At 35.7% G+C, this 16,886-nt stretch overlaps 1 protein-coding gene across 3 annotated transcripts; it reads left to right on the top strand.

Annotated features, from left to right (window-relative positions):
• Positions 1-2,321: 2,321 nt before the first annotated feature.
• On the top strand, positions 2,322-16,886 carry LOC117413500 (kinesin-like protein KIF3A). 3 transcript variants are annotated; one of them, XM_058996994.1, is made up of 18 exons: positions 2,322-2,529; positions 4,143-4,425; positions 4,616-4,760; positions 4,995-5,079; positions 5,358-5,463; positions 5,763-5,902; positions 6,619-6,816; positions 6,925-7,099; positions 7,747-7,845; positions 8,926-8,994; positions 11,581-11,737; positions 12,244-12,424; positions 12,537-12,647; positions 12,992-13,117; positions 13,488-13,541; positions 13,912-13,980; positions 14,336-14,463; positions 15,285-16,886. In XM_058996994.1, the coding sequence occupies exons 1-18, from the start codon at positions 2,518-2,520 to the stop codon at positions 15,331-15,333; spliced, it is 2,187 nt and encodes a 728-aa protein (XP_058852977.1). In that variant the 5' UTR covers positions 2,322-2,517; the 3' UTR covers positions 15,334-16,886. The 3 variants fall into 3 exon arrangements, with proteins under 3 accessions (XP_058852977.1, XP_058852975.1, XP_058852976.1); XM_058996992.1 differs by lacking the exon at positions 8,926-8,994 and adding an exon at positions 10,480-10,488 and having other exon boundaries at positions 2,323-2,529; XM_058996993.1 differs by lacking the exon at positions 8,926-8,994 and having other exon boundaries at positions 2,323-2,529.

A 16,886-nucleotide genomic window follows, 5' to 3' on the forward strand; every position in this document is an offset into this window, starting at 1 on the left:
TCCCACACCAGATGCTGCTACCACTTTTACAGCCTGGGCCCTGCAGTCAGCCTGGGGCAAAATTTCACATTTTCCATCAAATCTCATCCAAAGCCTCACCGAATCTGACAGAATGTCAGTGTGCAGTGCTCAATTAGCTGAGCTTTTAAATGTAGCTAACCCAGATCAAATGAAAGCAACAAAAGCTCAGTCACATGTAAGGCCTGCTCCTACGGCTTGGAGGCTGTACCTCACGACTATTTGATTATATCCTTCATGAAATCTGGGTTTGAAACGTGTGATGCCTGTCTTTGGTCTTGATTCCTCATTTGCGTTATTAGTTGTCTCTTAAGCAAGAAACCTGAAACCCTGTATATGAAATATATATCGGATTTTATTTCTGTAGCAGGATAGCGTCAAAAAGGAGACTCCGAGTCAAGAAAGCTGAAGTTTAAGCACATATGAGCCCTTTTAATAGACAAAAAAACAACACAGGAACAAGCAAACAGAGGCACGGTGGCCAAAGTAAGAGATTTAAACAAAACACTATGCGATAGAAACACTGCTGTCAGGCTGGGCACTGCGCGCTGGGAGCTCACCAAACTCATAATGTTACTTAATTGTAAAGGTATTTAACTAATAAAGCAACTTATTTTTAACACACTGTTTCGGTGTACAAATGACATTACATGGCGTACTTTATATCTGCACACATGTTTATTGACGTCTGTGTCAACCTAAAATACATATCTCTGTGGTACCACTTACATTTCACTGCTAATTAACACAACACTTGTTCTACTATCGGTCTTTTTACGTACAGACAAATAATATATAAGGAATAAAAGGAAATGGATACAAAACCTGTGAATAAAGTAAATTATTATGCTCATTGTAGGATGATCACTATATCTGTTTGAACTAAACTTGCTTTGTTCTCCATACAAATGAATGGACACTCTTTATCCTGGAACTCTTTATAGTTAGTTAGTAAGCAATTCCATGCAAAGGGTAAACTTTTTTTATACACAGAAAAGCTATTCACAGTTTCCACAAACAACAGGCTACAAAGCCATGATGGATATGCATCTTGGTAACTTGTTGTGACCGAAGAAGGCCACATATATTCAATTTCCTCAGCGAATTCATGTCTTCACATCTGGGACTTACTGAATTTTTTATGTCATGACCATTTTGCATTCCTGCATTACTAATGCATTTGCACACACACTATTGGATTCTAAGACACAAGTGTATTATTTTCCCTCTGTTTCCTGACCTCACACGACTTCTAGAAGTATACATGTTGAGATGGAGGGGACACCAACAGTAATCATACATATTCAGCTTTAATATTGTATATGGAGGGTTGTATTTTTTATTTTTAAATAGATTTCCTTCTGGTCTGTAATGCTCCAGACAAACACAATGAGTGCCTACATTTTGTACAAGAACTGCATTAAGAAAATGCGTGTGATATACAGAAGTTTAACACAGTGAATTATTAAATTTTATTGTAATATACAAATAACCCTATTACTTCATATCTGCAATGCATGCCAAAGTCTTACAGAGATGAATCAATGAGGTAGACTGAAATGAGAAGAATTAGTTAAAGTTAAACGAAAAAACTCAAATGTACAGGTGGAAATGAGCTGCATACATGTCTTAATCTGATATTTATGCATTTATACAACTCCGCCTTCACTGTCCCAGGGAGAAACCTGCCATGACTGAATGCCTGTTACCGTAGCGCAGCGCCACCTGTTGGTATTGTCAGTCAGTTTGTAAACTTTTTGTTTGGGATGTGATTCGTATCCCTAATGAATGTTGACGTCATGTGAGGATTTAAAAAACTAAAAAAAACTCTCTTCTAGTCTTTATATGGGAACATATGGAATACACAAATGCATGATGAAGTCATATGAGCAGCCCATTTTCTCCCATATAAAGCATTGGGAGAAACTGAAAGCATTTTCAATGGAAAATATATTTATTTTGTGTCCAAAACCACAATTTTCATCTATTTTCAACATTTCATGCATTAAAGTGGGGCAATTTTTTTTTTCTGCAGAAAAGAGAGGTCATTTGTACCTTAGTGTTAGTGGAAAGAAAGAAAGAAAGAAAGAAAGAAAGATGTCAACTACCTAACTGCATTTATCTCCCTTGGCAACCACCAAACACTCAGAACCTAACTTACGCCCTTGGCGTTCAGATATGCTATTTTAATTGGTTTGTTCATCTGTCAATCAATAACTTTACACCCACTGACGCTAGAAGTAGCCTCCATTTAGATCAAGCTGATTGGCTTATCGCTGATACTAGTACTGTTTCCAAGTGGCTGATGTTTCTGTCTGTAGCGTCGCTCGGACTGGGCGTCCAGTACTTACTGCTCATGCTCAGTTAGTTGAAGGAGAAAATACATTGTTCGGATTTAAATGGGCATTGTGGCAGTGTCTGTAGAAATACTGTCATCATTGTAATATATATATTATTCTTGACAACGATTGCAGACGTATTCTAGCGTGATTTTAATTCATGAAAATGCCGGTAGGAAATCTGTTCGGTGTGGAATTCTGTTTTTTTTTGTTCTGTTTTGTTTACAGGCTGCTGTGTCGTCAGTAGGCAGTTTGTGTTAATGGCTCCTCTCTGAAGTCAACAGCAGGCAGCACTGCTGTACTGTTGCTATGGTGGGCTGACTCACGTACAGTACTAAGAGGATGCAAATGGATAAAATAGGAGGCCATATTATTTATTGCTCAGTCTGACAGCACAAAGCAGGAATAGACTGTCAAATGCATGTCATTTGTGTTGCATGGTATTTTCGTTGGTTTGTTTGTGTGTGTGTGTGTGTGTGTGTATATACTGGGCTATGTTCTTACAGTGTATTTTGGGAGGATCGTTTCTTTTAAATACTAGTTTATAAAAATAGAATAAAAAGCGTGAACAATAAAGCAAGTAATGCATTACATATTTACTGTACTCATGTGGAACTACTGTGCTGTGCGTTTAAATACAGTAACACCACTAAAACAATAAGAGTTTATTCGGCTCCCAAGGACACCGCAAATAAGGGTGGAGAATTTATATAGAAAAAGATTCTCGCAATATACTGTTATAGCGTTATAGAGTGCTGTTTCGCGGTTTACTAAATGTGTGTCATATCTATCTATCTATCTATCTATCTATAGATAGATAATGTGTGTGTGTAATCGGAGTGGAGATGGTGTACAAAGTGGTTCTAAGCCTCCAGTCAGTTTTGTATATCTGAGTAATACTGTGTATATATATATATATATATATATATATATATATATATATATATATATATATATTAAACAGTCACACTATCACAATATCTGCAGATAAAAACCGCAGGTGGAAGGGACTTATTCCTGCGGTGTAAAATGCAAGCAGTTCAGAGAATTCAGGGGAATTCTGGACCTGCACTGCTTATGAAACAGGCAGACAAAATCACCATTCTCTTTACAGTTGTGTGCAATAATCACTGGTATACATCCACCTTTCTATGTGATGCATGCTGTAATATTATGCTGTAACTAGAGGTCACATGAGTAGTGTAAAACGGCCTTTGTTTCAATTTCCATCACAAGATGTATCATCATCATCATGTCTTGATATCCCTATCTTTTCAGCACTGCGACTACTCCATTGAAAATCGGTTCCTGAATAGGGGCCAGGGTATCTCATTTAGAGGTGCTGCAATATAAATACAGTGGTTCCAACTTTTAACAGACATTTTACCAGATGGATTGACCTAGTTTAGTTAGTACTTTATTTTATATACTGCATTTTCATTCTATTTAATTACCTGTCTGGATCCTCTATGACTCTGAATTTCTGAAGTGTTTAAAAAATGAACAAAAAATGAGGGCGTGTGCACCTGTAATTTCCGTCCCTCTATAGTCGTGATTTTTGTACGATTTTCCGTTTGATAAATCACAGTTGCTTTGGGGGAAGACATTACAGTTGCACGCAGATAATTGTAATTTCTAAAACCACCTCACCCCAGAAATTTAGCTTTAAGGAGTTGTCTTTTCTTTTCCTTCAAAATGCAGCTCCTGTGGTTGAAAATCAAGGAATATACAGATGGTGTGAAACATCCCTATTAACTTTCTAAATATTGATTTATATTTTCACAGAGCACCAAGCCTGAGAAACAAGAAAAGGTGGAGACCAGTGACACTGTTAAGGTAGTGGTGAGATGTCGGCCAATGAACCAGAAGGAGAAAGGCATGGGGCACAAGCAGGCAGTCTCTGTGGATGAGATCAGAGGGACCATCACTGTTAATAAAATCGATTCCACGAACGAGCCTCCGAAAACATTTACATTTGATACAGTGTTTGGACAAGACAGCAAGCAGCTGGATGTGTACAATTTAACAGCAAGACCTATTATAGATTCTGTTTTAGAAGGATACAATGGTGAGTGGCTTCCCTAAGCTTTTTTTAATAACATGTCTGCATATCAATCATAATGGTTACACAGAAGACATAAATAAATATCAAAATGATTTATATATAGTAAAAAAAAAACACACCTTTGTGATTGCTTACATTTTACTGGAGCAAGCTACAGGCACACATTTTAAATACTGCTTTTTTTTCCTATTAGGTACAATTTTTGCTTATGGGCAGACAGGAACTGGGAAGACATTTACCATGGAAGGTGTACGAGCCGTGCCTGAACTTAGAGGAATCATTCCAAATTCATTTGCTCACGTATTTGGCCACATTGCCAAAGCAGAAGGGGATACCAGGTATATAATTAACACTAAAGACAGCACTTGACAAATGCTTTTCGGCAAAATGTTTGTCTAATTTTATTACTAACTTATTGCTTTAGTTTGGCTCTTCACATGTCAGTGGGGAAAAAAAACTATAAATAATGCACTGTTGTGCAGTTTAAAAGGTAAATCTGAGCAATTGCTGTTTAACTTGAAAAATGTTTGTAATTAAAGTAAATAGGAAAAAAAACACATTTTTTTTAACAGGTTCTTGGTCCGAGTTTCCTATTTGGAAATTTATAATGAAGAAGTTCGTGACCTGCTAGGAAAAGATCAGATGCAAAGGTTGGAGGTGAGCAGAGAAAGGAATGCAGTTCCTATTTTAGCAAATGAGTACCACTTCAGTTTTTTTAATAATATACCACAGAAGAACATAGGTTTCCTTTTGTGTTTTGAATAGAGCAAGCTTTGTTCTGATTTATACATTTATATTTTAATTGTAAGAGTGCACTTTGTAAAAATGACATAGCTAATAACTGTAAACTATATGAGTTGCATATGCTGTATAGCATTACATATAAACAGGTTAGTTCTGCGCTTTTAAATGTATTCATTTGTCCTGTGAATCAGGTTAAGGAAAGGCCTGATGTTGGAGTATACATCAAGGATCTCTCTGGGTATGTGGTGAACAATGCAGATGACATGGACCGGATCATGACATTAGGACATAAAAATCGTAAGAATATATATACACGCCTGAACTTTTTATACATTTAAAATAGTATTAGCATCCCTGTAGAAGGATGCAAAATTGAGTTGTTTTTTTTTTTAATTCATAATGTGCGTTGCAGTTATTAAATCACAAGAATATAGTGATGAAATCAAGATGCACTTTGATATCCCCAGGTCCTGTACGTCTTAGAATATCAGAGAAGCACGTGCTTTGCAGAAGCAGGAAATGTTTTATCAGTCACTGGGTATTCCTTTTAAGATTTAAAAATAGTAGTTGAATTGAGAGAATGAATGTCTTTTTAGGTTCTGTTGGAGCCACGAATATGAATGAGCACAGCTCCCGTTCCCATGCTATTTTCACAATCACTATTGAATGCAGTGAGAAAGGGATTGACGGCGACCAGCATGTGCGTATGGGCAAACTGCACCTTGTGGACCTGGCTGTAAGTATTAGGATTATCATGCTAATTATCATACTGAATAATTATCTGGTCCGTAGGACACCAGAGAAATGTGCTTGATACATACATCACCAACAGAATTGTAATATTATTATTATTATTATTATTATTATTATTATTATTATTATTATTATTATTTATTTCTTGGCAGACGCCCTTATCCAGGGCGACTTACAATTGTTACAAGATATCACATTATACATTATTTCACATACAATTACCTATTTATACAGTTGGGTTTTTACTGGAGCAATCTAGGTAAAGTACCTTGCTCAAGGGTACAACAGCAGTGTCCCCCACTGGGGATTGAACCCACAACCCTCCGGTCAAGAGTCCAGAGCCCTAACCACTACTCCACACTGCTGCCCTAATTGCCCTTGGGCAATTGTGTGTCATTGATGTGCTTTGTAGCCCTTTATATTTCTGAAAACAAATGACAAATCTATTGGTACATTAACGTACTCATTTGTTTAAAATAAGTTTTTTTTATTAAAATGTTGCACAAGGTCTAATTGAAAATATACAGCTATTCCTAATTGTAGTTAAAATTTGTTTAAATGCTGTAGAATTCCCCTTTTTGTCCCTCAGAGTGATGCCTGGCTATCTGTCAGAAGGGTGATTGAACTGATACTGTGAACAATACAGTGCACGCAAGATTTGCTTGTTTGTAAATACTTATTTCTTTACATGTTTTGTAGGGTTCAGAGAGACAAGGAAAGACTGGATCAACTGGACAGCGACTAAAGGAGGCCACAAAAATTAATCTTTCTCTGTCTACCTTGGGCAACGTCATCTCTGCTTTGGTAGATGGGAAGAGTACCCATGTCCCCTATAGGAATTCAAAACTGACCCGCCTGCTGCAGGATTCATTGGGAGGAAACTCAAAGACCATGATGGTAATATTGCTAAAGATAACTTTTTAAATACAGTTTAAAAAAAACAAAAAAACAGCTATGCATCTTTTGCTGTATATATTCCTGAGCATGTTTAACCTTGCCTCACAGTGTGCAAACATTGGACCGGCAGACTACAACTATGATGAAACCATCAGTACACTTAGATATGCAAACCGTGCAAAGAATATCAAGAACAAGGCCAGAATTAACGAGGACCCCAAGGATGCTATGCTGCGCCAGTTTCAGAAGGAAATTGAAGACCTTAAGAAAAAACTGAAAGAAGGTATGGATTTAAAATAAAATAAAGTCTTGCAGTTTGCAGTGTCAAGTCTGTGTTTTTAAAGGCTTGCTCACCTATTGCCTTATCAACAGCTAGATGGCATGCTTGCCTTTTTAAAAAAAAAAAAAATTTCAAAAGCGCTACTAATGTAAAATGTAAATAATTCTGATGTCAGGTTGGCTGTTATTAATTTAATATTTCACTTCTTAATACTTACTCTAGGGTCCTCTAGAATAAAGACAGAAGTCTATTTAAAGTAATATTATACTACAGGTTTATACTATGGATCTTGAAAAAACTGTTCACACTGATGAAGTTATTATTATTTATTTCTTAGCAGACGCCCTTATCCAGGGCGACTTAAACTCGTAAACAAAAATACATTTCAAGAATCACAGTACAAGTAATAATACAATTAGTACAAGTAATAGTACAATAATACCCAACCCCTACCACCTTACAATGAAAAAAGAAAGGATGTTGTTAAAAGTAAATTTTAAAAAGAGGATTTAAGCAAGGAACATGTGTGTTAAAAATTTAAAGTAAATTTGAGGCTAACAAGATATGGAATTGGCACGGGAAAATAGATACAGCATGGATACAAAAAATAAAAAAGGACAAATAAACTGCTTAAGTGTCAATCTGTCCAGGGGAAGAGATTTCTGGTTCAGACAGCAGTGGATCTGAAGATGATGAAGATGACGAAGGGGAAGTTGGAGAAGGCGGAGAGAAGAGAAAGAAGCGCAGGGGTATGAATTGACAATGCATGAACTGCTCATCCAGACGTGTTGTTAGCATGCAGAAGCATCTTATCTGTTTGTAAGCATGATATGGCTTATACAAAAGAACTTCCCAACCAAATGGGTCACTAGTCTTGAGGAAGTTGAGTAGGCTTGTGGGTTACCGGGTTCCTTTGATTTTTTTTTATTTTTTCTTTTAGTTTTATGTGATGGTTTTACCACTGCATCTTTAATTTTTTTAGCTTCATATTTGTATCTACCCGATTAGCTGGATTGATATGAGTCAGTCTTACAACACTGCAGTGCCTTACCAGTACTTTGTAAACCACACAATTGTATTACAACTATTATGTTCAGGACTGCAATTGCTGTTTGCAAAAGCTTTAATTTTCAAATGGTGGATTCCTCCTCTTAAGTCAGTGTTTTTTTTGATCTTGCATGAAACTGCTTTTGAAATATATTCTGGCCTAGTTTCTAATCTGCACTAAATTTCTTTGAACGACACGTGAAACACAAAATCTTCTGAAATCTTTAAAAGGTCTGATCGCTCATGTTTCAAAGTAGAAATGGGTGCAGGTGTTTGCATTAAAGCTCAGTATTGTGTGCTTGCAGTTCTTCTCTCTAGCTGTAAACTAATCTCTAAATTTGCTTGAAGTAGTAGAATGGGTATGTTTTCGTTTTATTTCTAGTGTTATGCCACTTAATGCAGCTTTAAATATGACATTGTGTGGTGACATAAAGATGAATTAATCCATTGTAGATAAATCTATAACACTGGGTCACATTATCTGCTAATTTATGAACATGTTATATTTTTAGACAAAATATGAGTTTGCAAGTCAACCAAGATGTATGGGGTACAAAGTGTTCGATGTATTGATTAAATAAGCATTATAGCCTTATATAAATATATTTTGAGAAATAGTAATCGAACAGTTAATTGCATACCTGTTCTTTTACTTCAAGCTCTTTGAAAACTTTCCAGTCTCTAACCTTAAAGAAATCTCACCCTGTGACTCTTTGCCATTCCTCTGTTATGTGCCCTGTCCCCCTTGGGTTTCTCTTGGAGCTTATCTCTCTTTCTTGCAGGCAGTAGCAGCAGTAGCTCAGACTCCACATGCTCTGTAATAGAGAAACCTCTGGATAAATCCCAGACTAGTGAGTGGGAGCTGTTTGAAAAGAGAACCGATTTCACATTATAGTTTCTTCTTGGCATTTTCTCTTCTGCTGCTTTGGCCATCTTTTGAAAACCAAAGTTCTCCCTTTTATGTTTTTGTCCCTACAAGAAAAGGCTAATATCAGTTTTGTTTTTATATAAACAGGCTTAAGGAATAATCAGATTGCATGTGTAGGATTTTTATTCATTGCCTTTAATGCCGGCACCTTTCACTAAACACGTATAGACTGTATTTGCATCCTGGCGCCCCATTTTCAAATCAAACTAGTAACTGTCACCGTATAGCTATAGCTATACCTGCTAATTTCAAAGTAGGCGCTTTGAATGACAGGCGCTGTAGCTGGCAAATGAAAGTGCACAGTTGGTGCAGGTGTTGGTGATTGACAGTCATTTAAACGAATGAGAGCATTGTAGCGCTGCTTCAGTCAACGAGATCTGTCAGAACAGGATGAAATGACTGACAGTGAAACTACACTAGCCTATTAAGGGACCACTGAGTTGACTGACAGCAACACCCAGCCATTCAGAGCGGAATGGAGACGGGACAGACAGCAAGTATAAACACTACACAAACTAGAGATGATTTCTAAATTATTATTTTTGGTAAGAAAATTTAAAATAGAATGGTTTTACTGATGTTTATCTTATATACATTTATTTCATTCTACCTATTTTTTGGGAATTTGACATTAACAAGCTTTACCGATTAAAATCAAAAAGTAGCAAGCCTATACATAATACCTGTTTCCAACTAATGCAAATCAATATATATCGCCTGAAAAATAAATATTATGTATCAGAGTAAATGTTTCATTTCAGAATACTGGTATGCCATTTTCACTCTAAGCAAAACACACTAATTGCTCTTCCTGTTACTTTGCCTAGTGCATCATTGCTGTGCTTCCATTTCCTGTCTGCTTTTCACTGTATTGTTATAAAGTCATTTCCTGGTGAATACTGGCTACATTAATTTGTAAATGACTATTCCCCTTCAGTAGAGATTTAGTAGGAACAATTTATACATTCTTATTTACTCCCAGTGAATTCTCTTGGCTATTTCACAACGTAGAGATCCTGCAGCTGAGCAGTGCTATCTCCTTGATGAACTTTCTTTGGTGGAGAAAAACTGAGCAACTGCTCAGATTTTCCAAAGAAACTCATTACAAATGTTTTCAATGATAGCATTAATTGCAGAGAAGGGGGAAGTGACTTTTACTTTGTGTAGCTCTTGTGCCATGAGCCCATGGAATCCACCGCTTGTTTCGCACATTGGTGTTTACTTGTTTTGTGAAGTTGTTAGTTTCTCGTTAACACTTTTTTTTCTCCCATTGTGTGTGTTTTGATTGTTTTCCTTTTGATTCATACTGGGGTTTAAAAATCAGGAAGTAATGTTTTGTTTTCTTCTTTTTCTCTTTTCTTGATGCAAATGCTGCCTCTCTGACTTGCTAATTCCTTCTTTATGCAAGATCAAACAGGTTGGTTTAATCCCTTTTTATGTTTTTGCATTGTTACAGGTGTTGGGAGTTATATGTCTTACAAGTCATGCCGCTGTGTGTGTGTGTGTTTGTGTGTTTTATATATTACTATTGCCAAAAGACTACAGTAACACATCACTATACTGTTCATTAACAGCAAGTACAGTATTGTTCAAATACAAACTACTGTATTCAGCACATGTATAGTCTATTGCACATGGACATTTTTTATTGCATACTTCACCTGACATAGCTGTTTCTTTGGTGTTCACATGGCCATAGGCATTCTGTGTCTAAATTGCCCAAAAAGCTGCAGTGCAGACAGAATAAGAATAGTATTCGATGTATACAAATCATTTATCACTCTGGGAGCGCTCCAAGCCAAAACTAGCTTGCCCATGATCTTCCTAACCGTCCCGCATTCATTGCACATGAATGTATTTATGGCCCGGGTGTATAGCTATGAATGAATACAGTATGCTTTACATATTACCAATGGAAACAAATAAATGATTGGCCACTGCAGACATTCTTATTTTTGCTTATATTTTTGCAGGTCTTTTCACCCTTTCACAGTGGTTTGTCATAGGCTAATTAAGATCAACTAGATCAAACAGATTTGCAACAAGAGTCTCTTTATCATCCACGATGTGGTCAATTTTGTGTATCTCTTTGAATTTTTCTGTTGCTGATGCCACTTGCCACTCTTTCAGCAAAGTCCTTTCCAGCTTGACAGTGCTGTTCTAAAAATAACTTCGCTGTAGCTTTGCTGTCCCTAAGGCTACAGCAGCTTGTTGCTTTTACCACAGTTGTATGCATGAAGGACTGGTGTCATTGAGTGAAGTGTCAAACTGCTTATAGTTTAAATTATGAACTCCCTAGCATTGGCTACAAGAAATATTTTGTATATCGTTCTAATGCCCTTGTAAGATCTATTTTATTATTTTGTTTGATTCTCTTAATGGTCTCAGAGTTTAAAATAATTATAAGTATTGGCCTTTTAATGTGAGTCACATTAAAAATTCTTAACAAGAATAGATTGTGGTTTAACAAGGTCTTGGCCATTAAAAAATAAAATGCATGTATTTTAAGGTAAAAAGAAGGTCTCCCCTGACAAAATGGTGGAGATGCAGGCTAAGATTGAAGAGGAACGAAAGGCTCTTGAAGCTAAACTTGACATGGAGGAAGAAGAGAGGAACAAGGCCAGAGCTGAGCTGGAGAAGAGGGAGAAAGATTTGCTTAAAGCTCAGTAAGTTATAATGACCCACCCCTCCTCAGTTATTAAGCATCCATCTAAAGGGAACTTCTCCATGATATTCCATGTGGCTATGGATTCTGGATCAAAAGCAACCATTTTTTAGTTTTTTTTTTTCAATTTTTATTTTTTATTTTTTTATAAACCAACCATTGACAACATTTTGCTAAATTGAACAACTGGTGGTAAGATAAGTTTTATCTTTGGTGATTACTCTAGTGCAGCATAAAATACAACTCATTCATTTATTTGTAGTTTTTTGTCACTAAACCTCTTCCCACAGTCATTCTGTTCTTTTCACAAGATAAACAAATACTAATGCATGACTTAGTCAGAAGTTACAACTTTGTTGTGTACCTTTTCATTAGAGCTTAAAAAAAAGAAAGTTGACCTTTTTCAGTATATATATATATATATATATATATATATATATATATATATTCCTTGATCAGGCACTTGTGCTGTACCTGTTTGTAACACTTGATCATCTGCGATAACAGACAGGAGCATCAGCTTCTGTTGGAGAAGCTGTCTGCCTTGGAGAAGAAGGTGATTGTAGGGGGAGTGGACCTGCTGGCCAAAGCTGAAGAGCAGGAGAAACTTCTTGAAGAGTCCAACAATGAACTTGATGAGAGAAAAAAAAAGGCTGAGCAATTGCGCCGAGAACTGGAAGAGAAAGAGGTGACCGCTTTGTTAAATCCAAAGTAGAGTAGGTGTGCCAGCGGTAACCTGGACAGCAACTAAATTCACTCACTTAGAACTTCTGTATATATTTTGTTTTCTATTTAAACAGCAAGAGCGCCTGGATATTGAAGAGAAATACACCAGTTTACAAGAAGAGGCTCAAGGAAAGACCAAGAAGCTTAAGAAAGTGTGGACCATGTTGATGGCAGCGAAATCTGAGGTCATTAAATAATCTTTGTTGTTTATATATGAAAAAGGAAGGCGGAGGATCTGACCTGATCAATATATTATTCATTTTGTAGTTTATAGGTATCGGGTACACACAGTTATCATTATGACTTTATGCCTTTCAAGTATGCAAGGCCTGTTCATCAGAGAATGCTTTGGCTAATGTATGCAATTGTGATTATTAATTGACACCCACCATATAGTGTATGTAGATTTCTGTAATATATAGAGCAACCATGGGTTTTTGATGTTCAGTAAAGTGTTGCAATGTTGTCTGAATTGATCTGAAAAAGGATATGTAATTGAGTGTTTTTTCTCCTATTCAAATTCTCCTAGATGGCTGACCTGCAGCAGGAGCATCAGAGGGAAATCGAAGGTCTGCTCGAGAACATCAGGCAGCTCAGCCGAGAGCTTCGACTCCAGATGTTGATTATTGACAACTTTATACCACAGGAATACCAGGTAAACAAATCGGTTTTAACAACGACACTCTATTGTCTATGTGCATGCTTGGAAAGACAGTATACCTATTAAAGTGGTTAGTTTTACTTGCAGATCAGCATGACAAATTCAAATTCAATCATAAAGAATTGTCATAAAATTGTGTTTTACATGTGCCAGGTAACTACAAATGTATGAATATCCCGAGTATTAATACTACATTTCTGAAATACTGTAATGAGATCCTCTGTTCAAATCTGCACACTTCATTGGTTTGCAATATTGCGTTTCCAGCTTAAATGGTGCACCTTTTCTGTCTACTGTAGAATTAGAATATTAATTACAAAACAAAAAAAATGTGCCATTGAAATGCTGTTTTACTCCTTGGTAGGAGATGATTGAAAACTATGTGCACTGGAATGAAGATATCGGAGAGTGGCAGCTGGTAAGTTGAAAATGCTTTGCAGCATTACTGATATTTCATGGTAACATTTTAGCTTAATAATCTGTTAGAAACAATCCATGATTAAATATAGTTTAAAGGATGTTCTAAACAACACAGTGTTTGTATAGCACGTAACTTAATCATTTATAAACTAAAAAAAAGTATAATTGCTATATAGCATGACAGTAGTAACGTGTCATTAAAATATAATATATTCCTTGTTAATAAGTGTCAACATCTTTAATAACACATTTGTGGATGTTTTTATGAATGAATCCTTTAACTTAAGAGTGACTGGTTTCATTTGAGTTTTTTTAAGACAATTTTAGTATTTTTAGTGTTTTAAATGCTGTTATGTTTCCCTCTTTAGAAATGTGTTGCATACACTGGGAATAACATGAGAAAACAAACTCCTTTACCCGATAACACTGAAAAAGATGTAAGTTATGTGTATTTATTTTTTCTTGGTACATTTTAAACCGCTATCTTTTCCCAGTCATAATATGCACAATAGTCTTATTTTTGGTGCTAAGGTGTTAGGAAAATTTGTCATGTGTAATTTTTATTAAACTCTGGTGACAACTTGTATTCCCCTTTTTTTGAAGGGGATCAGCATTCAAATATAACTGGTTTCAAAGATCCCAATTTAGTGCTTTTCTTTGACTACCTTTACCTGAGGTGTCATTAGCTAGTCCAAGATTAGTGTTAATTGGGGTCTGTGACAGCAGCCGTACACATCTAGCATTATTTAATCTTCATGTGCGTTTTGTTGTTTTTCTGGTTGGTTGTTGCAGCCCTTCGAGGTTGACCTGTCCCATGTTTACTTGGCCTACACTGAGGAAAGCCTCAGGCAGTCCCTGATGAGGTTAGAGAGACCAAGAACCTCCAAAGGTGGAAAATCAAGGCCTAAAAGTGGCAGAAGGTAACTTCATACACCACATTGATTTCTTTGAATTATTGGGTTGCTACCTTCCACTGAGTTTTTTTTTAATAGTTAAAAAAATGTCTTTTTACTTTTTTCGCAGTATGTGTTTTTCTGAATGAACAAATATGTTTAATTCTGGGTCAAATAAAATAAAAAAGTCACGCTTTATTTTAAGGGCTGTTTTTTTTTTAGTTTATTAACTGTTAACAAACATTTGTAAAAACCTGATTTAATTTGCTAAACATTACTACAGTAACAATCTGAACCGATTTCAAGCATAGGGCAGCAGTGTGGAGTAGTGGTTAGGGCTCTGGACTCTTGACTAGAAGGTCGTGGGTTCAATCCCTGGTAGGGGATTGCTGTTGTACCCTTGAGCAAGGTTCTTTACCTAGATTGCTCCAGTAAAAACCCAACTGTATAAATGGGTAATTGTATGTAAAAATAATGTGATATCTTGTAACAATTGTAAGTCGCCCTGGATAAGGGCGTCTGCTAAGAAATAAATAATAATAATAATAATAATAATATGATCGACTGGGTATTGATCATTCATAGGGTTCTGGTGTTTGATTGATCACCCATAGGGTTCTGTTGTTTATAGTTTTAGCTGGCCTATTATATATTAACTAACAGCTAACAGAAAATAATGTTCATTAACATGTTTATTAGCTGTTTGTTATTTATTAACAGTTAATAAAAAAAAAACGGCCCTTAAAATAAAGCATGACTCATGGTCTTACTTGTGGTTCCTAGCCAACACGTATATTTTTGCCCAAATCTAAGCTTCATTAAACTTATTTTGTATTATTTTGTTTCAGAAAACGTTCTTCAAAACCAGAAGCAGTAATTGATTCCCTTCTTCAATAAAAAAATAAAAAAATGACTTCTTAGAATTCAAAGGAGACTGACTTGAAGAAAACACTAGTGATGGTTCGATATTTGTTTTTTGATTTACTTCTTGTCTACAAGAAAACAAATAAGATAAGTATTAAGATTTTTACTGACTCGTTCTGAAATATTAAGGCACATCTTAAGCAGAGGTCACATTCTTAAAGAAATGTAGTAACATTTGTAAAAAGCATAAACTAACACTTAATAGTCTTAAACAAATCTCTGTTAGTATTGTGTGGCCATACAACGTAACAGTAGGAGGAACTTCTGGAAGTGTGTTAATATGTTCAATGTTCTACATAGGATAACTGTGCAGCACTTATTCTATTAGTTTTTATTTGTAAAATTCTGTCTTGTGATGATAAAATGCAAATGATACAGAGCACATGTTCTGTATTGTTGACTAGAAACGTACAATGGTTAATGACAGCTGAAGTTCATTGTGAAGACCTTCACCTGGAAAATATTGAGAGTTTATTAAAGTACTTTTGAATGCAAGTAAATCCATCTACTGTATATTAAATGCTAAACAAAAGTGTTGAATCCACAGAATCAACACTTTTAATATCTATCTATCTATATGCAAAATATGACTGTTGTAGTCCATTAATCTGTAATCTGTTTTGGAGCACACAGGGTTTGTAACTTGTAGCTTCTATATTGTTGCGTTACCTAATGCTGCAGATGCACTTTTTAATTCCAAGCATGAAGCATTCATTGTGCTGATTTAAATATGTCACTGCAGAAATGTTCTGCACTGTTGGTATTTACTAAGACACTTGCAAATAATATTCCAACACTGTTTACACTTAAGTGAGGTTGCATAATTGCATCATTTTAGTATTATATTTTGATTTAATGCATGGACAGATAACCACTAGTCTATTGCAGAGGATACAAAATATGTGTTTAGTACTGTAGCATTCTTTAATGGACACAGAATATGTATTTAGTTAATACTGTAGGTTTTTTTATTATTTTTTTTTATGTATGTGTGGTAACTACATTGACTGATCTGATCAACATGTACATTTCCAGTATGCCCCCAGCAGTTCCCCGAAGAAGTGCACTTTGCTGGTTTATTACAAAATTGTACTTTTTAAAAACATGCATTTGAAGTTTTGTTTTGGCACAGGACAAAGAAAGCCAAGGGGCTTCAAGGGGAAATCATTTTATTAATGATCACAAATACATTATATTATAATAAGTTTGTTCTGTAATTAATACATTGTTGGTTTTTTTTTGGATCTGCACAGAAATTGTATTGATTGTTAGCATTAGGATTTCCAGTTGCTGATAATAAAGCACTAGCAGGGCCAATGCTTTTGGAGAATTCCAGATTAGCAAGGTTGGGGTTAGTTTTTAACAATGCAAGAATGCAGTAAATAAAGGAAAAATGCTTCTGCATGTGTCAACAGTAGTGACCTTGTTCTCTATGTACTCCTAGGAATAAGTCATGCATTCTGTTGTAAAATATATGTGTATATATTCAGCAAGTCTTTAAGAAATAAACTACTACATGCTTATCA

Source organism: Acipenser ruthenus, chromosome 23, assembly GCF_902713425.1.
Source record: "Acipenser ruthenus chromosome 23, fAciRut3.2 maternal haplotype, whole genome shotgun sequence".
Taxonomy (NCBI): domain Eukaryota; kingdom Metazoa; phylum Chordata; class Actinopteri; order Acipenseriformes; family Acipenseridae; genus Acipenser; species Acipenser ruthenus.